The sequence below is a fragment of the Natator depressus genome, chromosome 2 (assembly GCF_965152275.1).
Source record: "Natator depressus isolate rNatDep1 chromosome 2, rNatDep2.hap1, whole genome shotgun sequence".
NCBI lineage: Eukaryota > Metazoa > Chordata > Testudines > Cheloniidae > Natator > Natator depressus.
This window is the reverse complement of record NC_134235.1, coordinates 84,461,071-84,488,019: the sequence shown is the minus strand read 5'-3', so window position 1 is coordinate 84,488,019 and position 26,949 is coordinate 84,461,071. Positions and strand designations below refer to the sequence as shown.

Below are 26,949 nucleotides of genomic sequence, written 5' to 3'. Positions count from 1 at the left end.
GATGAGCACTTTTCAGGGGATCCCATGGTCCCATACCCACTGCATGTAGTACGGTGAACAGGGGCCATCCCTTTCACTGCACTGTACACTAGCTCCACCCAAGTTAAAGCTAAAGCCACAAAGGGACAACTCAGCTGTATACCCGGGAGGATTCCCCAACTGAACTGGAGACAGCCTTGCCCATCACTAGAATAATAGCTCTTTTTCATCATGGATCTCAAAGTACTTTATAAAGGAGATTTATCCCCATTTTGCAGATAGGGAAACTGAAGCGCTGAGAAGGAATTGATTTGGATTTGGTCATTCAGCAGGATAGTGGCACAGCTGGGAAAAGAAACCCAGACTCCTGAGTCCCAGTGAAAAGTGATGAATCAAATCTCTTCTGAAGGAGAGACCAGCAAACCAGCCATTGGTAACTGAAAGTTCCCTCAATTTTGCACCATCTCATCTCCTCCTTACCAAGTGGGAAGTCCTTGACTGACTTCAAATTAAAAGACAACATTACACCATTCCCCCTCCTATGGAATTTTGAACCATCTTATTTTACTCACAAGGAAGCTTGGCCAATGAAGCTAGTGACCCCGCCCTCTGCTCAATAGGTTACTCTTCCTTCAGTTACAACATCAATGTGACAAGGGTGCGTGGAAGAGGAATTCTGCTGGCAAAATGGGATTCTAAGTCAGCCTGCAGATTCCTACCCAGACCCCGCACTAACTAATTTGAGGGCCAATTTTAATTCAACAGAGCTATGCCAATGGGAGGCTTCATCTTCTCTGTGGCCTTTGAAAAGTTCAGTTCCATGTTTAAAGTGGTCAGGGGATCAGGATATAGGCAGGTTGAGCATTATGTTGATGATTTTCTTTTTGTAGGGAAAGTAGGGACTGTATCTGTTGAGAACATTTCAGGCACTGGACAGGATATGGGGAGTGCCAATAGCAAGAGAAAAAGAGAAGGCTCTGACCCTGTTTCCCAACTGGTATACCTTGGGAATTAAATTACACACAGCAGTGAGTGTTTCTTGCCTCTGCTTTTTAAAAACTGCTCCTTTAACACATCCCTAGTGGTGGCTACAATGGGAATTACCAGGCCTCATCATTATATTAAAGTAACCCAGGAGAAGTAATAAGACTTAAAGGTTTGAGATAGAGTTTTGGGGGTTTTTAGAATACACAAAAGGGTATCCTGGTGTGAGGAGTGGCTTCTGCCTTCGACTCAACTCGAATGCTACAGGAGGCATGGGTGGCAAAGTGTATTTCCAAGGGACTGGTATGGTCAAAGAATCAAATAATGAAGGACATCATATTTCTGTTATTTTTTTTCCTCCAACCCGACTGGCCATCACTCCTTGGGACTTCAAGTTCCAAAACAAGCAGGTACATTTCTGCAGTCATTTAAAGTGGCCATTGGGTAGATTGCAGAAAACCAGTTACTATTTTGATTACAAGATTTAAACGGAGGACGTAGTAGAGTCCATTGGGCCAGCAAAGGGGCATCTGTCTAGCATGAAGGCTGCCGGTTAGGTTTTCCCCATTTGACTGTCTATCTGAGGTGGCCGGGAAGAAGCGGCATTTGGGGGAGAGGGGACTGGATAGTGCCCCCTCTGCCACTGGCAGACTGATTTCATTCCCTGCATCATTATTCACCTGCGGTAGAATGATTTAGGCCTAGCAAAAGGGGTTAATTTGATAATTGGAATAAAGAGGAATATTAGCCCTATCGAGATCTCAATTCCCTGGTGGGAAGAGTGATTTCCTATGTGGGAATTAAGTATGCCTCCCCAGCACAGTTTTGAGAGGATGGAGTACATTTATGTGGGGTCAGACAATCTGTGGCAGGACCTCCATGCTACATGGATTCCTTTCTAGTTGGCCAGCAGAGTAGAGAAGGACCTCTAAAGTGAATGCTGTCATCTGTTGTGGTGGTTTCCACTGTGGTTGGTGAGTTAGAAGGAGTCTGACTGCAGTACCTATAACCTAGTGGGCTGCTTGGAAATTGGTTCTGAGCACAACACTGCATGGTAAGGGGGTCTGTCCAGTTTGTGGTTCCCCCCCTTCATTTCTACTACCTCTGGTGTTGAGGAGGGGAAAAGATCAGGATCCAATGACAGGTGTGAGATTGGAGAGGGGACATGGCCTTCACACTCACCCTCAGGTTCAGAGAACACGGGGACCAGTGGTGCTTCATATTGGAATAACTCTGCCAGGTAGTTTGGGGTGGGTTACACTAGTGTAGTGGCATAGCTGGAGCAGCTCCCCCTGGTGGATCTTCCAGGTGCCCCAACACAACCTCAGGTCTCCCAACAGGAAGAAGTCTCAGTCTCCAGTGTCCACTGAGGTGGAATGTAGCCCACTGGCTAATTGTCCATTCAGTTCTACCCCTTTCTGGGTGGTTGGAGGGGCTGAGTGAAACAAAAAGCCAGTGCAATACTGGGGTGTCCACCTGTCTTTGCATAGGGTGTCCCTGCCCTTTGCTGTAGGCTTGGTTCCCAAACAGTCTTTACTCATGTATCACTCACTCCTTGGGATCTAACTGTTCCTTCCAAGTGGATTCTCAGACTATCAGGCCCATCTTTCCTTAACCCTGAAGGCTAAGCTCCCTTTAGCCAGAGAGGCAGAACTCCATCCTGGCCAGTCAGGTTCTCTCCTTTTATTCCCTCTTCAGGATTGGCTGCAGGTATAGTATGGTGGGACTAGCTGAGCCCAGAGGCTCTCTTTAAAGCCTTCTCTCCTGGTGTGGGGCCTCTCTGCCCCAACACACCCAGTTAGGTAATAGGTTTAATAAAGTTGTGGCCTCCACACTGAATCCTGTGATGGTGTCTCTATCCATGCCCACAGGTTTTCATAAAACATACGAACTGCTGTTAAATCTTGTTTTTAAACAAGCAGAACTGGGCCAACTATCTCTGAGAAAAAAATATAGTAATTGGGAACAGCACAGGCTTTTGCTAATCCTGTTCCGTTGATAACGATGTGCAAATAATTCCTCCACCACGGGCGGTTGAAATAAATCTTGTCCTTGACACATCATCTAAAGAGGATTCATAGTAAAAATTCCTACTACTTTCCCTAAAACAGCATGGAAGTTCAGGTAATAGAGTTTTCTTAACCTTACAGCCAGGCTCAAATCCAACTCTTGACCAATCTTGAAATTATTACAAAGTAATCTATGATATCCTCCTTAAAAAAAATAAAATCTCAGCTCTGGTGCATAATGTGTTTTCCAAACACTTTTTAGTACAAACACACATACAGGTGAGCAAGCCACCCCTTCCTCTCCACATGCTACAACTAGTTAACTAGAAAATACTATTACCAGAGTTGCAAACGCTCACTGACATCACCCCTGATGAAAGGAAACAACAGAAGTTAAAAAGAAAACTCATGAAATAAAATCTCCATATTTACCGATGCAGAAAAACAAAATTAGAGCACTATGGGTCTTGAAAAAAACCCTGAATGTGATGCAAACAACAGGCATAACTTTACCAATATTTTAGAATGGTCAGGTATGCATATATAACACTTTTACTTAATTAAATCAGCTACTTGAAAATACCTGGTCATTTCTTATTGGGATAGAGACAAAATAATTTGGCATCTCTCTCAGGTGTTTCTTATACAGTGTTTGTTTATCTTGCCCCTGGCCCTGCTGCTGCTCCATCTCCATAGTCTTCAGCCCTTCCTCTTCTTGGCTTGGCTTTTGCAGATCCACTGCCTTCGACCCTTCCTCATCTTGGCTGTGGTCCTGCTGCTGCTCCAACACTTCTATCCCTTTCTTGTCTTGGCCTTGCTTCCCTTCCAGCTCCCTTGGCTCTCTCTCATCTTCTGCCCACACTTTTGACTCTCTCTCATCTAGGTTCAGCAGCTGTTCCATGGCCTTCGACCTTTCCTTATCTTGGCTCTGGTCCCGCTGCTGCTCCGTTGCTTCTGTCCCTTCCTTGTCTTGGCCCTGGTTCCCTTCCAGCTCCACCTCCTTTGGTTCTCTCTCATCTTTGGCCATCACCTGTGATTCTCTCTCATCTTGGTTCAGCGGCTGTTCCATGGCCTTCGACCCTTCCTCATCTTGGCTCTGGTGCTGGGTTTGGGTTACCTGGGACCCTTTCCTGTCGTGGCCCTTCTGCGGCTGCACCTCCACAGTCACCTGCAAGGACGCTCCTCCTTGGCTCTGCTGCTGTGGCTGCACCTGCACAGTCACCTGAGGGGCTGCTCCTCCTTGGCCCTGCTGCTGCACCTGCACAGTCACCTGCAGGGACGCTCCTCCTTGGCCCTGCTGCTGCACCTGCACAGTCACCCCTGGGGCTTCCCGTCCAGGGCCCGACTGCTGTGGCTGCACCTGCACAGTTACCTGAGCTGCCTCCCATCCTGGGCCCCGCTGCTGCACCTGCACGGTCACCTTTGGACCTTTATCAGCAGGGTTCTGCTCCTGCATTACTTCTTGACTCTCCCCTGTCCCCTGTTGCTGTTGCTCCATCACCTTCGGCCTACGGCACCAGAGTTTTCTCCTCCAAAGTTGGCTCCTCCTCCAAAATTGCCGCCTCCCTTTTCGGGGCTTGAAATCATTTTTTAAAGGAACTGAAACAGATGGCAGAACACATCCATTATTTGCAAGATACAGAGATAGTTACATGCCAGTAATGCATTATGGACCCAGTTTTATAACCCTAACTTATGCTGAGCAGAACTCACCAGTAGTCCCAGGGGTGTCAGTGGGACGACTCCCATGCCACCCAACATAAACAGGCCCTCTAGAAAAAGCTACAGATGAAGTTGTCCAGCATCCCATGAGAGTGGACAAAAACAAAAGGCCAAGTTCACCAATGGTGTAATTCCACTTCTGCCAATGGAGTGACACCAGGGATGAATTTTATCCTTTATCTTATTTACCTGGAGATGTAATGTTTGATGTCACCTATACAAGGAGCAGCTTGGTCTAGGGGGTAGAGTAGTGGACTGGAAGGCAGGAGATGCAAATTCTATGTCCAGCTCTGCCACTGACCTGCTGTGTGGCCTTAGGCAAGTCATTTACTCTTTCTGCCTATTACTCCTCCCATCTTTTGCCTGTCTTGTCTATTTAGATTGCAATCTCTGCAAGACAGGGGCTGTCTCTTGCAATACATTTGTACAGTGCTGTGGCAGCCCAATCTCATTTGGGGCCTCTAGACACCACAGTAATATAAAACAACTACGTAGAAATAAACTTAAAAGAAGATTAAGGTTGTAAATTCAAGCACTCAGAAGCAAGGAAATACTAGAATTATGGTTGTCTGTGCAGCCTTAATTCTTCCCCCTTGTGTGCATGATGATACAGTCTTTAATTACATGATCACATAATATTTTTCCTACAGTCTTCATTCGGTGTCCTCTCTATCCCTGTTCTCTGTATTGTCCTCCTTTATCCTGTCCCCATTCCCCTCTGCCAGCATCATCCCCTCTCTTCTTTTGTCCCAGCCTCATCTTACCTACCCCTCTTTCACCCTCGCTCTGCATTCCTTCCCCTCCACTCTGCCTGGGTACCAGAAGATGCAGCACTGACAGCACAAGAGAGAGAGTCTCCCTGCTCTTAGTTTCAATGACAACCACAGCAGCCACAAGGAGCAATTCCAGGAAATGTCCAGCTCAGTAACCACAGCTGCAGGACGGAGCATGCTCAGTGCAGAAGGAATGTTCTGAAGAGTTAGCGACCAGTCTCTAACAATCTGCTTCTGACCAAACAGTCATTTTCAGAGGCTTATATCTTGGATACATTTGGGTATATTTTCATGGGGACAGCAAAAAACACCTCTCCCCTCCCAGGGCCTCTGCCACTCTGACCTTTTCCCTTTGATCTTGCCAAACTACAAGTCTCTGCTTCAGAGCATCAAGATGGTGGAGCTTCTCAATGGAATGGTCAAACAATTAACTTTCTCCAAAAGAGATGATTTTGTTGATATTTTAAAAAATATATATATAAAAAATCAGCCTGAGATAGACACCCAGAATAGAAAATTTCAGCCTGAAGGGCTAAAGTTTGGCAAAGTTTTAAGCAGCTGAAAACAGCGTCTTAATGTGACATGTTAGGCAACCTGAATTATATGCAGTTCTGGCTAGCTCCTGCTATAAGTAAGACAACAGCAGCATTTACTAGTATTATGCTGTGGTCATCTATGCGTTACACTGCTCAGCAAGTGAAACATTAAATTTGCCCTGGTTGGGTATGAAAATATTGTCCTAATTTCCAAGAGTTCGAAAAGGTGGAGGAGCTGTTCCATAGAATGGATTCATTCCTTAACGGGAGAGAATTGAGAGGTCACAGATCTCAACTACTCTGATTTATTTGCAATAGTCACATAGTTCCTTTTCATCTTGAATGAAGATGGATAAAAGATCAAAAACTCATACAGGTAACTATACTTTTCCAGAAGTGTGTTTGTATATTTCAAAACTGATGGCCTGAGAAAAATGTATTTTCTTAACACTTCTAGAACCTATTTAAAAATGCAAGAAAACACATTCTTACAGGAATAAAAGAATAATGGTGCCTCCAGATAGAGGACGTATTGTGATCATAAATTCATTACAAGTCAGATATTACCCCAGGTCTTTATCAAAAGATAATGCTTTCTAGAAGAGCATTTAAATCAAAGCTGTGATAAGTTGGCTAGTAGATTGCCTATAATGAAAGGCAGAGAACTAGCATGGCATCTCAGAGCTAAAGTAGCCCAGTACTTACTTTCAAATATTTCTCTGATGTCAGCTTTAAGAAAGGGAAGCTCTGCCATTAGAACACATTCCTCACTTCTTAAGTGATTAACTGGAAGAGACACAAAACAATATTACAGCCTACAAATCAAGAAATCTGTCAGTTGCATGCATGCAACTGTTGTATAATACAGTTATGCTTACATGTGACGGGGTAAGCACATGGTGACATGATATTATGTATAACTATCACACTTCTTTTCTTCCTGTACCACAGCTCAACTTTTTGTTGAAGCACAGGCCACAGTTCTGTCTTTTAAGAAAACAGAGTTTAGCCCTGAGGTTTTCCTATAAGTCAGCTTCAGGGAGAGTTAAACATTTAATACATACAAAAATTTTGTAATTATTCCAAATTCTGTTATGAATAACTTCTTAAATAAAAGCTACTAAGTAGTAGATTTCCTACACCAGTAGAAACACCTTATTATTAGGGCTGTCAAGCAATTAAAAATTTTAATAAAATTGCTATCAGACTGTTAAACAATAATAAAATACAATTTATTTAAATATTTTGGATGTTTTCTACATTTTCAAATATATTGATTTCCATTACAACACAGAATACAAAGTGTACAGTGCTCACTTTTTATTTATTTTTTATTACAAGTATTTGTACTGTAAAAAAAAATTATTTTTCAATTCACCTAATGCAAGTACTGTAGTGCAATCTCTTTGTCATGAAAGTGCAACTTACAAATGTAGAATTGTGTACAAATATATATATATTCAAAAATAAAAATGTAAAATTTTAGAGCCTGCAAGTCCACTCAGTCCTACTTCTTGTTCAGCCAATCACTCAGACAAACAAGTTTGTTTACATTTTTAGGAGATAATGCTGCCTGCTTCTTATTTACAATGTCACCTCAAAGTTCTCATGGCACTGTTGTAGCCAGCGTTACAATATATTTACGTGCTAGATGGGCTAAAGATTCATATGTCCCTTCATGCTTCAACCACCATTCCAGAGGACATGCGTCCATGCTGATCATGTGTTCTGTTTGATAAGAATCCAAAGCAGTGCAGACCGACGTATGTTCATTTTTATCGTCTGAGTCAGATGCCACCAGCAGAAGGTTGATTTTCTTTTTTGGTGGTTCAGGTTCTGTAGTTTCTGCATAGGAATGTTGCTCTTTTAAGACTTCGGAAAGCATGCTCCACACCTCGTCCCTCTCAGATTTTGGCAAGCACTTCAGATTGTTAAATCTTTGGTTGAGTGCTGTAGCTATCTTTAGAAATCTCACATTGGTACCTTCCTTGCATTTTGTCAGTTCTGCAGTGAAACTGTTTTTAAAATGAACGTGTGCTGAGTCATCATCCGAGACTGCTATAACATGAAATAAATGGCAAAATGGAGGTAAAACTGAGCAGGGGACATACAATTCTCCCCCAGGGAGTTCAGTCACAAATTTAATTAATTCTTTTTTTTTTTTTTTTTAAACAAGCGTCATCAGCATGGAAGCATGTTCTCTGGAATGGTGGCTGAAGCATGAAGGGGCATGCAAATGTTTTTCATATCTGGCATGTAAATACCTTGATATGCCAGCTACAAAAGTGCCAGGCAAATGCCTGTCCTCACTTTCTGGGGACATTGTAAATAAGAAGAGTGCAAATGTAAATGCATCTCCTGTAAATGTAAACAAACTTGTTTGTCTTAACGATTGGCTGAACAAGAAGTAGGACTGAGTGGACTTGTAGGCTCTGAAGTTTTCCATTGTTTTGTTTTTGAGTGCAGTTATGCAACAAAAATAAATCTACATTTGTAAGTTGCACTTTCATGACAAAGATTGCACTACAGTACCTGTCTGAGGTGAATTGAAAAATATTATTTCTTTTGTTTATCATTTTAGAGTGCAAATATTTGTAATGAAAAATAATATACACTTTGATTTCAATTACAACACAGAATACAGTATATATGAAAATGTAAAAAACATCCAAAATATTTAATAAATTTCAATTGGTATTGTATTAACAGAGCGATTAAAACTGCGATTAATCGCGATAATTTTTTTTCAATCGTGATTCATTTTTTGAGTTAACTGTGATTAATTGACAGCCCTACTTCTTACACAGACTTTCCCACTTTGTTGCTGTTTTTACATACATATATTAGTTCCAATAGAACATTTACAATTCTGTACTTTAGCACATCCATCTAAACACATTTCCCTGTGATCTTCTTTCAGAGATCATTTCTCAGTCTTTACAGAGTGACCAGAACATATCGTGTGCATCATCTGGACTCTTTCGAGCTTGAGAAGAAAGGCAGCATCTCAATTCTTTTCTGAACACTTCAGAACCCGCTCAGCTAACCAAGTTCCATAGGCTCTGTAGCCTTTAGGGATAACAAATGTCTCAGATATTCCTCTAGGTCCATCAAATTCACCACAGCAGAACAAACATTATCCTAATGGAGGGCTTCCCCGGTAAGTAAAGCTGGAATAGCAAAAAGCTACAGGTATTGGAACCCAGCATTCACAACAATCTAGCTGCTCAGTCCGCTGTCAGGCTGTCTTTAACTCCTGTATTTATAACCTCCTGCACCCTTACCCAAACTTTGATTGGCTCCCCTCTCAGATAGTGAATGTGTGGGACAGCTTGCCTCAACGTAATCCCTTGCATAGCTTCAGAAACAGCTACTGAGTTTGTCCCACTTCCGGATATTTCTGGGCCCTTCTAGCCAAGTTGTCATGCTCTTCACTCTGCTTGTGCACAGACACACAGACTAGTAAATCAGAACATGTCTGTCTCCTCCCCATTGCTACTCTCCTTTTCTTTGCACTTAAAAATAATCCAGTGCTACAGAATAAGGCATGTAGGTTACATACATACACACCTTATTAAACTTTACTACTCTAAGCTGAGGTTTGTTTATTCATCCCTACACTTTTGGTTGACAAACTGTACCTGCTGTGCCAGTATGAAACCATAGTGTGTTGGAGAGAAATCCATCACCAGGAGTGAGTAGGCAATGTTTACACTGACACCTTCTCTAGAGGTTCAGCCAGTGGTCAATCGATTTAGACTGTTGTTGGGACTCCAGGCACCCTGTAAGTGGAAGCTGTCTGGGGAAGGTACTGAACGAGCCTATCCTTACGAGGCCTTGGCCACCCCTGAGCCCCAGCCAATCCCAGCAAGTATAAACTGCCTTCCTGGGCAGACTAAGCCATAATAGCAGCTTTTATGTGGTTACTCTGCACATCAGGTCAGACAGAATGCTCAAAGCTGTTTGTGTTACTGGCGTGACAACTGTTTGGCTGGCCTAGTGCCTGGGAATTTAAAGAGATCTCTTTAGCAGGCCTAGAAAGGTGCCGACACTATGCTTTTTTGCCAAGAGTTTCCTATTGTTACTATCACAGTCTCAGCTCCACCAATGGTAGCAACAGTGGGGCAGCTAGCGTAGAAAGGGTTCCAGGTGGCTGCTGGTATTTTAAGCACCATGTCAACTAACCCTGCTCAGGGCAAGCCTCAATGACATGGGGTGATTTTTCAAGATACAAATAGGAGTTAGACACTTAACTGCTCTTTGTGTGTTTGAATCACTTCCCTCATGGCTGCCTGGAGTCCTCTCTATACTAGTATCCCCCTCATTCTGGGGAAACTAGGAACCAGGTCATGCCTCACCTCCCTGCCATGTGGCCTTGAGGAAAGATTGTAGAGAGGAACCAGCCGGAGACCCCAGCCCATAGGAGCAGCTGCAAAGCAGAGATTGCTGCTCTTGGGGGAGGGGTAAAATAGGGCCACCACCTCAGACTTCAAGCTGTGCAGGAGAAACCACCCCCCACCCACCCACCCACACATATGCTTGGGGGACGCTAAGACACAGGCGGTGACTCCCCTCAGTACCCTGCACCTCTCCCCGAAGCCATGTGGCCTGCAGAGACTCTAGCAGTAGAAACAAAGCAGAGACCTTTGGACATATGGAGAAATTTCTACAGTTTTAACTAGACTTTCTCTGCCCTGAGCTGATTGGCTGTTTGTTCCAACCCTCCCACTCCTCTTCCCTCAAGGTCTTCTCACCTCAGCTTTATTCCATACTGGATCCTTTTACCCTCTTCTCCCTGCCCTGTCTCCCCACACCCCCTTTCCCATCAATGTGCCCTCTCCCCTCACTTTTCTTTCCATTTACATATCACATAACTAAACCCCTTCCCCATAAAAAAAAAGTTGTGGCACCAACTTGATCTTTGCCATCATTGCATTGTTCCCTCTGCTTGTGTATTATGCCTCTTTCCCCATTCTGCATCTCTATTGTCTATTTAGAATGTAAATAGAGGCAGGGACTGGGCTAGTCTGTTTGTACAGTGCCTGTATTTCTATAGATAGGGTCCTAGTTTTTCAAAAGAATTTTTACAGTATTACATTAGATTGGAAGTTTAGTAGGCACACACATAATATGTAATCGATTTGTCAAGATATTACAATGTTGATAGTCATATCCCCAACCTCACCTTTTTTGTAGGGGAAGTCAGGGAACCAATTGTTAATGGTCTTTTAAATTGCATGTTTTCAGTATTGAGTTCTGTAGTCCTCTCTAAATCACCACAGTAGGTCACAAAACATCTTCCATTTGGTTTTCATTTAAAATTAAATAGAAGGCATGTCAGCAGATCCGAATGCAGAATTTTTGTGACAGAGCTGTTAATATTTACTAGTTTATTGCATCCTGAGAATTTGTAGCTGATAGACAAGAGATGGTATAGGAGAGAGGAACTGGGGAATTAAGCTTAACAAAATAAGCCAGCAACTCAGCCATACATAATGGAAATTTAGAATTTGTTTTACCACTCATAATGCCTTCTAGACCTTTGTCATTTCCTCCTGAGTTGTCAGGGGGTCCAATAGCCAAGTAAAAAAAAAGAGTGGTAAGAAGAATCTGGTGTCACTGACAAGTAACCACAATGAGAGAATCCAATTCAGTCTGTGTAAAACTCAAGCGCCCAAATTTGTAGGTAATAAAGAGATTTATTCAAGGTCTAAGCCAAACCATTTCAGGACAAAGACATTCCATCAAATGTCTTCTCTCTGTACAGAGTTATTTGATAATCGAGAGATACTGAAAAGAGGTTCTTGACATTTTCATTTTAAGTTTAGTTCCATTCCACTCTTATAGAAATAGTAACATATACCAGCGTATATCTTATTTTCACGTCTATATTGTACTGGAGTACATGTATATTTGCCAGATTGCTAGTCCAAGTAACGAATGCATAAATGTGCTCTAAGTTTCTATTTAATATAAGGCGACCAATTCATTACAGTGACAGCCAATTTATAAAGTTTGTTACCTGCTGTTTAATAGAAGAGGAGCCCTGAAGAAAATGGGTTTTTTGAATGTAAAGAAATAGAAGCTATAAAGAATGAAGATTCTGCCCAGTAATTTATTATGGTTGGTCAAAAAGTATTGAAATCAGATACAACTGGCCCACTGCAAAGGCAACAAGTACTTTACAAAGCCAGCTTTTCCTCAGTGACGTATTATAATGCAAAGCATTATTAGACCACACTGAATGAGCTAATCACAGAGTACCTTTTAAAGATATACAAAGCTTGAATTGTAACACTGATATCTGGGTGGAATTTTAGCAGTTTTATTCTGATACAGTAAACATATAATGATGATGATAGGTTTTAGCAAAGCAGAACAGTTTAGGACATGATGTGAAGAATACCCATATCCTCTTAAAATTGGATGGGCAATTCTGTTATTAGTTTTTCAGAGACAGCAAGTAACTTGCTTTGTCAACAATTGTTTCAATACAAGCATTAAGAGATGTCAGATACACAAGATAACCCATCACACGTACTCCTCTTTGAGTTACAGTAAGAATATGTAGTGTTATTATAGATTTTTTTTTGTCGGAGTTTCTTTCCACAAACCAAAACATGTAACCATGCCGCCTCTGGTATTTCTCTTTTAGTAAAAGCAATACTCCCTTTCCATTGTAAAGGGTACTAGAGGCACTACCTCCCTTCACACAGGCCACTGAATAGCTATTACATAGCAATTATCTTTGGAACTAGGCTGGGCTTTAAGTCATGACAGAGGCAAAGGCTCTATATTTCATCACTGATCCTATGAACCATCTATTCCTTTGATATTGCATTTTTAAAATAAAGTGACACCTCTTGGTCACAGCTGTAACTAATATAATGTTGCTCATCTGAGCTTTAGCAATATCATTAGACTTGCTCTAAGATGAGAGTCTTAACCCAAGAGAAATTTAAGACTATTTGCATAAGAAAGTCAGTTTGCACACACTCACGATTATGCCAATATTCTATATTTAAGACACTTGTATAACTCAACATCATTCCTTAAGAGAGAGATTAAAACACTTCTGGTATTTTAAGGAATTAAAACAATAACTGCCCTCGGGAGATTTAAAAATCAGGTGCTGAGCTTATATGATTAGAGCTCAACTGAACAGCCTGCTGTTTCCTCAGAGCCAAAATGTTTTGCAGGGTTGTACTGGTTTCCAGAAAACTTTCATCAAGAAGGTTTTTGGGCCCCGGAGGGTGGGGAGTGGGGTGAAGGGGGGAGAAAGAGACAGACAGACAGAAACAGAGACACACACACACACACACACGATAGCTGGATGGTTAGGGTACTTGCCTGAGATGTGGGAGACTCAGATCCAAGGTCCTGCTCTATCTGATTTGGAGTCATCAAAGATGAAAAACTGCTCTAAATAAGATAGTAGAGACTTGAACCTGAGTCTGCCACATCCCAGGACAGTGCGCCAATCCCAGGCTATATAAACAGACTGACGGACCCCCCCCCCCCCCCCCACTTGACAATTCCCCGTTTTCACAGCATTTGAAAGGATTGGATTTTGTTCTACTGCAGAACGAAAACACATTCAAAACCTCAGAAGTTGCCACAAAATGGAATTGTCATCCTCTGGTCAGCTCTACATACAATACGTTTTTCAGAGGATTTCTGCCTTTGTTTTATACTTTAAGATAAAACAAAGCCTGGCACTCTTAGTTGCACACCATAGAAAGCCTGCCTTTTTTAAGCAGGCAGAGGCATAATCCAGATACCATCTGATAGATGCTCTACTTCAGACAGATATTCTTACAATTTTAAGGATTCCATTATGTTCGTAGTTTTTCACAAACCAATATTATTACTGTTATAGCTGCTTCATTTCAAGCTGTCTTTTAAAGACATGACCGTCAAGCAGAAATAAGGCATGAGCGGTAGCTGAAGGGACACAGTTTTATGGTCTTTATTGTAACTGGCTGCAACAGTAATCTGCATCTAAAGGATTTACTCTAATGGTTCCTCATAAGTACCAAATATCCCCTCTGCAAAGAGCATCTAAAATGTGGATTACATGTTCATTTTATATATTTAATTCTTCAAATGCATAGAAATGTCTAAGCACCCATCATTTGCTCTGGGTCCATATAGCCATATGTTAGAATACACAATATATTTAAAGAAGATGTAACAGCTAAGGAGTCACTACGACTTGTCAATAAATATGTATTTCCAAAGCTAGCATAAATATGAAGATCCATATATTGCAAGCCACTCCACAGACTGTGCCTGCATGGATCATCATTGATTTCATTTGGGGTCCATCCACACAAATCTCATTGAAGGATTTGGAATTAAGCATAAAGGAATTCAGGAGCCAAAGTGCTAAAGTCACTTGTGAAATAGGACACGGGCACTTTTGAAAATTTTACTCTAAATGTTTAACTTAACTAGTTAAACAATATAATTATCAGCTGCTGAAAGAAAAAAGGCGAATCAAGTTTTCCTGGGATAGTCTTCCTAAATATTTACATACCAAAGGGTCAACAAAAAGGCTACAAAAGCAGCAGAAATTACAGATGGAAAAGACGTATTAAGCAAAATTTCCTAAGTGGCTCTCAGCTGAGCCTCCAATTCTGGTTGGCATGAACATTAAAATACAGTAGTTTAACTCTTGATTCACAAGAATGAATGGGTAGAATTCTAAATTCTAGCATTTGTGCCTAGCTGATTCATCTAGTCCATGAACCAACTGCAGAGATGGGCAACTTTAAGGTAGCAGAGGGCCATAAGATCCACAAAAACCCTTTGGCAAGCTGTCATGATTGAGGAAGAAGTGGCCCTGGCTACCCCGGGGCGGCTTGCCTGGCTGCTGCTGTGAGAACATGCACCGAGCAGTGAGTCCCACACCAATCCAATGCTCACTGTGTCACATATACCTGCCCACCCACGTTCATCCCCATGGTCTCCAGGTCAGCAAATGAGCCTGCACCCAAGGAGTAGCCTCCTCTTCTCCTCCAGGCAGTGGGAAGAGCAGCCTCTTGCCCTCATTTGCCATCCTCTGCACTGGCAGAGCTTCTCTCCCCTGCCTTCATTCCAGGGACTTGCAGAGCTGCCTCCTCACCTCACTCTCCTCTGGTTGGTGCACCAGATAAAATGATCTGGCATGCCAGTTGCCCGTCCCTGACCTTCGATATGCTTGGTGTTAAAATAAACCCAGACCCATCATAATCTGAGATCCCCAAGCATATGTTGTTAATTCATCTACCTAACATGGTAAACTAAGAATGGAGTAGGAGGCAAAAGATAAACGATCAGCCTTCACCTTGAATTTCCCAATTTGGATACAATGTTCAACCTTGTTTTGGGGAGAGAGGGCTAAAATTTGCAACATTTCTCTAGACTAATATCTGCCCCTTTTTAAAAAAATATGCAAGTGAGCATTTCAAATCTTATTCTCTGACAAATGAGAGAAAGTGAAGGAGCTTGTGAGCAAAGAAAATACCTTGTAAATTGGAGATCTGAGGGCATAATTAAAAGGAGTGAGAGGTGAACAGAACAGAAGGGGGGGACTCTTGCCCAAAGCTCAATGACTAGCTCAGGGTGGCCAACCTAAGAGGGAGCCAGAATTTACCAATGTACATTGCCAAAGAGCCACAGTAATACGTCGTCAGCCCTCCATTAGCTCCGCACTCCCAGTACCTCCCTCTCACCCGATCAGGCCTCCCCCTCCGTCCCCGCACCTCCCGATCAGTTGTTTCATGGCGTGCAGGAGGCTTTGGGGGGGAGAGGGAGGAGCGAGGGCACGGCAGGCTCAGGGAAGGGGGCGGGAAGGGGTGGAGTGGGGGCAGGGCTTGTGGCAGAGCCAGGGGTCGAGCAGTGAGCAGCCCCCGACACATTGGAAAGTTGGACAAGTAATTTTGCCAGAGGTAAGATTGTTATTTATTATTTGTATTAAAGTAGCACACCGAAACTATTTAGCTTTGGGACCCCAGTGTGCAGGGTGTTGTACAAACAATAGAAGTCAATCCTTACCCTAAAAGTTTAGACTTTTAGGTTCTAATCTTGCAAAGATTTACACACATGCTCAACTTTACATATGTGAATAAGAAGGGATTTGCTCCCGTATTTATTTGTTTAAAGCATATCTATTCAGCCAGTCCCCAGAGCTTTAAAGAGAACAGTGAAACTTCAAGGAATCTAGCTGATCCTCAGTGCACAAGGGGTTCTCTGCAGCTTCACTTTCATCTCCCTTTGTACATGTACTCAGGGGAAGAGTTGTGAGGAAGGCAGCTGGAGAGACAGAAAAGGGAAAACTCCTGATGCAGTAGAAAGTTGTGCTCCATAACCAGGTGCAGAATGAATCTTAGGATGGGGCAATCCTTTGATCGGCTTGTTTGTCTTTATTTATGCTGATAAACTGCAGTTTTATTTCTGCAGATTTACCTCACTACCTTACAAATACTTAAAAATAATTATTTATCCCTTTGGCCAACTCAAGTCCAATTTTGAAACCTGTAAGTCCCTTAAATAAATCCTGCATAGTAAGAGTTGCTTGTTTTAGATATTATGCATTTTTTTCATTGTATAAATCAGGGGTGGGCAAACTTTTTGGCCCGAGGGCCACATTGGGGAATAGAAATTGTATGGCGGGTCATGAATGCTCACAAAATTGGTGTTGGGGGTATGGGAGGGGGTGAGGGCGCTGGTTGGGGGTGCGGGCTCTGGGGTGGGACTGGGGATGAGGAGTTTGGGGTGCAGAAGGCTGCTCCAGGCTGGGATTGAGGGGTCTGGAGAGCGGGAGGAGGGATCAGGGCTGGGGCAGGGGATTGGGGTATGGGGAGAGGCTCAGGGTGCAGGCTCCGAGCGGTTCTTACCTCAAGCGGCTCCCGGAAGCAGTGGCATGTCTCTTCTCTGGCTCCTATGCGGAGGCACAGCCAGGCAGCTCTGCATGCTGCCCCATCTGCAAGCACTGCCCATGCAGCTCCCATTTGAGCATTGGAGGGGGCCACTGGAGCACCTAGGAGCCAGAGCGGGGCCATACTGTGGCTTCTGGGAGCTGGGTGGTGTGGCTCCCCAACCCAGCGCCCCGGCCAGAATGGGGCTGAGCTGCGTGGTGCAGCCATGACTCTGCACCCCAGCCAGAGCGTCAGAGCAGGGCCGAGCTGCGTGGTGCAGCACCCCAACCCCGCTCCCAGCGGGAGCTCATGGGCTGTCTTAAAATGGCTCGCAGCCCGGATCCGGCCCGTGGACCATAGTTTGCCCACCCCTGGTATAACTCAAAGTCATGTTTACTATTCATCTAACCCTCAATAAAAATAATCCCAAATAAAATTTAATCATGCTGAATTTAAGGAGTTAGATTAGAAATTAGATATAAAAGGTAGCCAAGGTCTAACATCTTTATAACAAAAATTGTCAGTGCCTCAATGATTTTTCTGCAAAGAGCACAAAGGAAGATGAAATATACAGTGAATGTAACCCTTTTGGGTTCCACATCAGTAATTTAAACCAGGGCAAAATATGCATCAACTAAAACAAACATACAGAAAGATGAAAAGGAGGACTTGTGGCACCTTAGAGACTAATCAATTTATTAGAGCATAAGCTTTCGTGAGCTACAGCTCACTTCATCCGATGCATTCAGTGGAAAATACAGTGAGGAGATTTATATACACACAGAACATGAAAAAATGGGTGTTATCATACACACTGTTAGGAGAGTGATCACTTAAGATGAGCGCTCCCCCCTCCCCCGCTCTCCTGCTGGTAATAGCTCATCTTTTCCACAGTATGCATCCGATGAAGTGAGCTGTAGCTCACGAAAGCTTATGCTCAAATAAATTGGTTAGTCTCTAAGGTGCCACAAGTCCTCCTTTTCTTTTTGCGAATACAGACGAACACGGCTGCTACTCTGAAACCCTTCAGAAAGATGTATTCCATCAACATTGTGTATGTGCACACACATTTACCTGTGAAAGTTTTAGAAGTCATGGAGAAATTATGGAGAGATGTTGGTTTGTAACAGTGTAGCACGCATACACACATTTAAACCACTACTTGGACATTGTTTTCACCATATAAACAAAAGCTTCCGCAGTGCCATACTCCTGCTGCAATTCATCCTGAACAGACCAATGTCTCCCCAGTGGCAATTATGCAACTTACTGCTTTTCTACAGAAACTGAGCGCCGCTCCTCTCCCCACACTGCTGTCACCCATGCCCTGTGCTGCTCATAGAAGAGACTAGAAAAATCAATGTAAAGGTTTCTTATTCAAATTTATGATGCAAGTAATTGCTTCTAGTTAAAGAAACAGGAATACTGTAGATACTGCTTGGTGTGCATGGTTTTTGTCATTCTTAAAGGAACACAGCTCCTTTTTCCAAATAAAAATATCTGCCCTATGAGCAGAGAGTGATGGAAATGTGATGTAAAAGACAAATGCGGGTGAGGAAATAAAAGCCATGGGCCTCTAAATGTCAACAAAAGCAACTGGCAAACCTTGCTTTGTTCAATTTCACATTCGTATGTTCAATATATCGGGGTACAAAGACTACATCTAAAATTAAACACCAAAAGCTGCTATTTTTATTCTCCATTACAAAGTGATGCTATTACAGAAGTATCTTTTAAAGACTGTGCAGCACAATAAACGGTTTTCTTTAGTAAACTAAAGAAAAGCCTTTCCATTTTTGGTGCAAAGCCAAAACAAGTGACAAAAGACTCCAGACTGCAATGAAAGTACATGATTATGTAGTACAATTGTATAACACGGTAAGTGTAAATTAGAAGCTTTGATGTTCAGTTTAAATGTAGTCTTTGTGCCCTGTGAATATCTAAATGGAGAACTGAATGAAGGAAAGTGTTTTGTGACAATGGTTAAAAAAACAAAGTGAGGTTCTTCTGACACTGAACAAGCAATGTTAGCAGAAATAAGGAAACCAGCAGTATCCCTAAAGCTACTTTCTCTCTTTGCTTAACGGTGGAAAGGTGCTGCTTAGAATGTTTGTCAGACCTTCCTGTGTGATTTCCTGACATAGATTTAAAGAGTATGTATTTACACATGAAGTTTGCCAATAACTCTGGCTGAAAAGGTTAAGATTCATTGTTCTTATTTCCCCACTGATTGTGTGCAGATCATGTTTCCATCACACTCTGTTATGTGGTTTTTATGTCCTCTTGTTTGGAAAAAATAGAACTTTATTACTTTAATGATGACAAAAGGCATAAACACTATCTACTCCTGTTCATCAGTATAGAAGCAGTTACACTTTGATAATAAATCTGAATAAGAAAACTTTCTATTGATTTTTCTCATTGCTCCTGTGAGAAACACAGGGAAGAGAGTGTGTGGGCTCACCTATTGAAAAGTAGTAATCCCCCACAATCTGCACAGGTGATGTTGACCTGTTTAGGATGATCTGCACTGGTTGTGTAGCAATGCAGAGTTGCATTTGTTTATATGATGGAAAATTGTCCATATCTCACTAAAATTTGCATATTTTTAATTCAGATACAAATAGTTTTACAGCACAACCAAAATATAGACAGAGAGAGAGAGAGAAAGAGAGAGAGAGAGTGTGTGTGTGCGCGCGTGTGTGAGAGAGAGAGAGAGAATATATGTACATACACACTCCAAACACTCCTGGCCAGATTTTCAGAAAGAGCTCAGCTCTTATTTAGACACCTAAGGTGTTAGATTTTCAGAAGAGTCAACATGCATTGGGCACCAAGCTATTTTGAAAAATGTAGCCATGTCACTATAGGAGCTTCTGGGTGCTGAGCAGAGCTGGCCAAAACTCAGATTTTTTTAAAAGGCAGCACACACACTAACATATGATGGATGTAATTCAGCTTTCTACAAGAAATTATCTGGGGCTTGAAAGCGTGGTCACAAAGCTATTTGCACTATTAATTGCAGAGTATAGGATTAAAAGGAATGACTCTGTCTTGTCTCCTTTTGTTCTACTGGTTTCTGACAACCAAGTTGATTAAGAGGTAGGAAAATTAAACCTTTCCATCAACATCCTAGCCTGGATTAGATCTGAGCTCTAAATAAACCTCCATTGATTTTTGATGCAATGGTAGCAAGAATTGAATAGATTTATGGGCATGAAATAATCACGTAATCCCAGATCATAGAATCATAGAATCATAGAATATCAGGGTTGGAAGGGACCCCAGAAGGTCATCTAGTCCAACCCCCTGCTCGAAGCAGGACCAATTCCCAGTTAAATCATCCCAGCCAGGGCTTTGTCAAGCCTGACCTTAAAAACCTCTAAGGAAGGAGATTCTACCACCTCCCTAGGTAACGCATTCCAGTGTTTCACCACCCTCTTAGTGAAAAAGTTTTTCCTAATATCCAATCTAAACCTCCCCCATTGCAACTTGAGACCATTACTCCTCGTTCTGTCATCTGCTACCATTGAGAACAGTCTAGAGCCATCCTCTTTGGAACCCCCTTTCAGGTAGTTGAAAGCAGCAATCAAATACCCCCACATTCTTCTCTTCTGCAGACTAAACAATCCCAGCTCCCTCAGCCTCTCTTCATAAGTCATGTGCTCTAGACCCCTAATCATTTTTGTTGCCCTTCGCTGGACTCTCTCCAATTTATCCATATCCTTCTTGTAGTGTGGGGCCCAAAACTGGACACAGTACTCCAGATGAGGCCTCACCAGTGTCGAATAGAGGGGAACGATCACATCCCTCGATCTGCTCGCTATGCCCCTACTTATACATCCCAAAATGCCATTGGCCTTCTTGGCAACAAGGGCACACTGTTGACTCATATCCAGCTTCTCGTCCACTGTCACCCCTAGGTCCTTTTCCGCAGAACTGCTGCCTAGCCATTCGGTCCCTAGTCTGTAGCGGTGCATTGGATTCTTCCATCCTAAGTGCAGGACCCTGCACTTATCCTTATTGAACCTCATCAGATTTCTTTTGGCCCAATCCTCCAATTTGTCTAGGTCCTTCTGTATCCTATCCCTCCCCTCCAGTGTATCTACCACTCCTCCCAGTTTAGTATCATCTGCAAATTTGCTGAGAGTGCAATCCACACCATCCTCCAGATCATTTATGAAGATATTGAACAAAACCGGCCCCAGGACTGACCCCTGGGGCACTCCACTTGACACCGGCTGCCAACTAGACATGGAGCCATTGATCACTACCCGTTGAGCCCAACAATCTAGCCAGCTTTCTACCCACCTTATAGTGCATTCATCTAGCCCATACTTCCTTAACTTGCTGACAAGAATACTGTGGGAGACCGTGTCAAAAGCTTTGCTAAAGTCAAGAAACAATACATCCACTGCTTTCCCTTCATCCACAGAACCAGTAATCTCATCATAAAAGGCGATTAGATTAGTCAGGCATGACCTTCCCTTGGTGAATCCATGCTGACTGTTCCTGATCACTTTCCTCTCATGTAAGTGCTTCAGGATTGATTCTTTGAGGACCTGCTCCATGATTTTTCCAGGGACTGAGGTGAGGCTGACTGGCCTGTAGTTCCCAGGATCCTCCTTCTTCCCTTTTTTAAAGATTGGCACTACATTAGCCTTTTTCCAGTCATCCGGGACTTCCCCGATGAAGGACATATAAATACATATGATCAGCCATTTTAGTAGCACCCCAAACAGATCTATGACAGAGGCATTCATCACCTAGAGTTGAATTTTTAACATGTGTAATAGGACAGGGAGACATGGAAAACTACACATACAAGAATACAAATTTGTTAGATAAAAAAGCTGGGTGAGTCTTCTGTGGCTTTTGTTCTGTATCCAACATTTCAAGGCAATGTTTTGATACCACTGTGTACAATGGATCAGTCCAATGCAAAGACATCATAATGATTTCATGAATCTAACATTTAATAAGGAAACCTTACCTAATTTGTGGAAGAATAGTGAAAACGGCATTTCAACTAACACTTGAACAACAGAGATGCTCAAATAAAGTCAGTGTACTTAGTAATAAGACTATGGTTCAAAAATTATAAGTGCAGCCCCCAAAAGAGAGGCATAGTAAATATTATTTACACCAATCCACTGATGTGGATCAAACATTTCCATAGAATCCACTGGTTCCGATAATGATCAGAGAATTCCTCGCACATCATTTCCTAGGTGCCTTTTAATAGAAACTGCACAAACAGGCTACCAACAGGGAAAAAGTTTCAAAATAATATAAAAAGACTAATAAACGTTTCCACTCGTGAAATGTGCTGAAAACCCTACAGTCACAATGGTATAGTACAAGGGAAGAGCAGCTGGCAGTTTTAAGAAAAAAGAAGCACCCTATTATAAATAAAGAAATTATAATTGCTTCTGCTACTGCTGTAGGAAAAGAGACTGAAGGAAAGTCATTGGCAATTGACTAGGATTTTGTTCTAGAACTGACTGAATACGGTCCCCAAAGAAGATCAGATGAAGAATAATCACGGAGGTGGTGGAAAACTAAGGCTGGAGGAGAGGTTTTATTTGCAATAACTTTGAGAGAGCAGAACACTTACATTAAAGCCAACAAAGGGCATGGGAGTGAGGCAGACCTATTTAAAGCTTCCCACTAGCATTAGGGTAGCAGCTTCTTAACAGTCAAAACTATCAGCAACAAAGCCTGGCATAAATCTCACAATCACTGTATTCCTAAACATTTGAAGAACAGCCAAGGGAACAAAGTGATTCAGTGCATTAGTCTTTCAACTCTGTAAAACTAGGGGCTTGACTATACTGGGATACTCAGAAAAATTAATGAGTTAAAACAAGATATGAATTCAAAGTGGATTAGTTAAGCCACAATAAACCCTCATGTGGACAGTCACATTCAGAATTCAAGTGGACTTACGTCAATATCATTTTAGAATTAATTAGCCACTTGAATTCTGAAGGAGAACATCTACACAGGGATTTAACGCGGTTTAACTAATCCACTTTAAATTCACACCCTTATTTAATCTGGATGAACGCTGAGCGTAAACCCTAGATGAAACCAAGATACTTGATAAGATTACAACACAATTATACATGCACATCACAAAGCTATTGGAGAGTTTTGGACAACTCAGCATAAGTGGTGGCCGCTGCTCAATTTTTTGCAATTGGATTTAAGGAACTCTGAATTTCCTGTCTTTTCTTTCTGTTACGGATTTATTATTTCCCCTGAAATGCCATAATTCAGTCTAGCAAAAGATATTATTTATATAAAAGACAGTGGCTGCTTGGCTACAGATACCAGAGACTATTCCCAACCCACCCACATGCTGCCTTTTAACCTCACCACTATAGCATGACCAGAGTAGATACATTGTAGGCTCAGTTTAGAGATTGTCCCTTCAGATCTGGATTGTGGTATGTTGACAGGGCAAATTGGGGAAGTCTGTACTGCTGCTGCTCACTCTGCACTTGTTCTGTGAATAAAGTAAGGACTTTAAACTTCAGGGCTACCAACCCAGCATTTTTCATGAGTAGTTCAACAAAAGTTATAAAAACTAGGACACATTTGGATAACATAAAACTCTCTTTTCCTCAGGGTTAGCACCTTTATTTCAGAAAACCCGGCAATAGCTAAGGCTCAATCACAAAACACACAGAATGTCTAGAATAAAGCAATCTATCAGAGTTTCTTGACAGTGAAAAGCTGAGAGTGTGGTACAGTGGAGATGGATGAAAGGAAAAAGGAAATTTAAAGATTTGGCTGCTTTGGACCCATTTTGAATACCCCATCAAGTCAGTATCTACTACCCACAAGCTCTTACATTCTGTGCACCCAGTATTGTGCTGGGGTACAATGGGACACCATCTATCCAACAGGAGAATTGGACCCTATTTGCAAATAATGCATTCAAATGAGCACTAAATTTAATGTAAGGAAATCACATGTTTTTCAAATGTAGTTTCAAGGGACTCATTTACTGGTCTCTGACTTGTGACTCTTAAAAACAAGCTGGTTTTTTTTAAACTACTAAAGCTAAATGCATAGTAGCCCAGTATACTAAAGATTTACTTTTTAATGGGTCAGCTTTCTGTTCTTATTTGTTCCAGTTTTAGTCTCTATCAGGTATTTAAAGCTCACAATAATCAACTTCTAGGTGTATGCTGTATGGCTGTGGTCTCTCAGTGACAAGAACAGTTGTCTTAGATGGTGGGGGGAAATGAGAACAGAACAAATTTGTTCTTTGTCATCATTGGTCTAGAACAGTAGTTCTCAAAGTTTTGGACTGGTGACCCCTTTCACATAGCAAGCTTCTGAGTGCGACACCCCAGCCCCCTTGTAAATTTAAAACACTTTTTTATATAGCACCATTATAAATGCTGGAGGCAAAGTGGGGTTTGGGGTGGAGACTGATAACTTGCGACCCCCCATGTAATAATCTCGTGACCCCCCGAGGGTCCCAACCCCCAGTTTGAGAACTCCTGGTCTAGAACATGATATTGATTAGAAGCAAATATTAGCTAGAAAGTAGTCTAAGGGAATCCATAACTGCTTCAACCCTGTTCCTCCCAGAAGATGCCAGCACAGTTTGGGAGACAGAATTAGGAATTAATCTGGGGGGTAGGGGAAAGGTGGGAATTGGCCAGAATCACCTTAAAATATCTAATTGAATGACTTTGACATATGTCCTTGATACACCTTTATACCAAACACAAAGTTACTCTTAACAATAGCATATCACCATTAACAGTCTTTGAACACTCAACACAGAACATCTCCTGGTATCTAGCTTGCCCCAGGGGTAGGGCAGCACAAGGCAAAGGTGGCTTAAAACTATCCTTGCACATTTCCAATTACAGATCTGTGCTGTAATTTGCTATACTGCCATTCTGTTAGTTTTGTACTGTATAAAACACCCTCTTTTCCCAGTTTGCTGTATCACTGAAGGTTTCTTAAAATAAAAGTTACAATAAAAATTGTGCTAGAAACCATTATAGCAAAGGCTTCAGATAGATTGTTGCCTAGTGAAGGTAGATTCTTTTCTGGGGTTTTCCACTCATTCCTATATAGTGATAGGTTTTGAATCTTGGTTTGCAATCTGCTCAGTGCTGACTTTATTGACTCTCTAACATATAGCAGGGACTACAGTTTATCTAGTCTTGAATAATTTATTGTCAAGTGCTTCTAATTGTCTAACCACCCTTGCTTTCTCCTCTACTGTCCTTAGCAGGAAAGGCATTCAAACTTAGTGCAGGGCCCACAAGTGGCATAGTAGGCCATGATTTGAAGAAAAGGTTTATCATATGGCATGTCCCCGAACAAACTGCACCTTCATGTATATTATCTGGAGCTCTGTACAAAGTGTCCTCCGAAATGACTCACTTGCAATGTGTTCTGATACATTAGAGTACAAGATTTGTTACTAGAGCTGGTCAGAAAATGAAGGGGGAAATGGTGATAACACCATTGACTTTTCTTGTTTTTTAGTGAGAATTTCAAAATTCAAGAACATTGAGCAATCGCTATTTGCTAGTCTAACCCCAGGAGATAGCTCACGTTGCAGCCAAACCATGCTACATTCTCAACTCATATAGAGAGTATCAGCTTTCCTATTTGCTGAGGGACAGTTACTATTTCAGAAAAGCATCTATTTGTACATTGCAGCCCTCTTTAAAAAGAGACACAGAGAGAGAGAGAGAGAGACCCTTTTAGTACTGTGTATTTCAGTTAAATATAGTGCTTAGCCTCAGCAGAATTAAGCCCCATAAAATCTACATTTATAATACAAACACCGCTTATTCCAATTTATTGCAGTACTAATGGCCAGCATTACAATATACTTCATATCTCAAGGAAGAGGACATTCCCAGGGGATCTCCCCTTGGAGAGGAAAGCAGCATACCACAGCACTTAGTATCATATCGCACGTTGCCGAGTTCAGAAACCAACCACTGACCAAATGATAGATTTTTCCAGGCTTAAAAGGTCCATTCAGTTCCAGATAGTATCAAATCAATTGTCAGGCCACAACATTTTTCAGTGAAATGCTACTAGTCTTAACCATTTCCCAAAGAATGAAAAAAGTAACTCTTGTTGTGAGTTGCAGTTTTTTTGTATGGAGTATGTTTGTATGACCACATAAAGTTTCTTGAGGGATAAGGGCAGCACAAAGAGGAAGTTATAAAGCTAGCTAAGTGCCTGCTTAACTACCTACCTGCTGGTAATGGCGCTGTGTTTTCACTGTATGAAGTCTTTGCACTGATATGAACATTTCTGTCCGTAGCCCCAGTTGGGCACATAAACATTGCCATGAATTGTTAATTACATCTTATAGTAGCTAATAGAAAGGGTTGTTTCCCTGAGGTGGATTTTTATACTAAGCACCCGCCCACACACACACAATACATGCTCTAATCCTTCTCATAATCATGACCTACCTGCACCTGTGAGGGATGAACCAGTCAATCAGGGAAATAACCTGGAACTGAGCAGATTACTGTCTATTTGGGTTCTGAGGGATAGCACACATCTGGATCACATCAAAGGATTCAGCATTCAGAACTCCCAGTGCAGGCTGCATCAGTTTATATACAAACACTCATTACAAGGCAGTTCCTATCCAGATCTGTTTTCTTGGTTAGATCTTGCAGACCCTACTGCATATAGTCCGATAACAGTCACTGAATTGGTGCTTTGGCTAAAGACCCTATTGCGTGTTGTCAGATAAATGTTAATGCGCTGGTGCTTTAGGCTGGTTGTGATCCACTTCCATAAAAACCTCTTCCACAGCCTGAGCTTTTTTTACTCAACACTCGTCTGTTTGATATTCAATGAAAGGCTCATATTGCTTTTGGATGTGAAATGGAACTGAGCAAAGAGATGTCAGGAGAAAACAGATGCTGTTGAAAAATGTAGGGAAAAGGTTAGGGGTTTTTCTGAGGGGCGGGTTATTTGGTTTTTTTCAAAGGGAGAAAATTATCACAGCTGATCAGAGTAGTTTATGAGGTTT

At 42.0% G+C, this 26,949-nt stretch overlaps 1 protein-coding gene across 1 annotated transcript in view; it reads right to left on the bottom strand.

Moving 5' to 3' along the window:
- Positions 1-26,949, bottom strand: part of LOC141982475 (uncharacterized) — a 98,910-nt gene that overhangs the window by 29,867 nt on the left and 42,094 nt on the right. The window contains exons 2-3 of the mRNA XM_074944597.1: positions 6,709-6,789; positions 3,556-4,571 (exon numbers count right to left, since the gene is read on the bottom strand). Coding sequence (XP_074800698.1) covers positions 3,556-4,571; positions 6,709-6,757 — 1,065 coding nt within the window. The 5' untranslated portion in view covers positions 6,758-6,789. The remainder of the gene's footprint in view (positions 1-3,555; positions 4,572-6,708; positions 6,790-26,949) is intronic.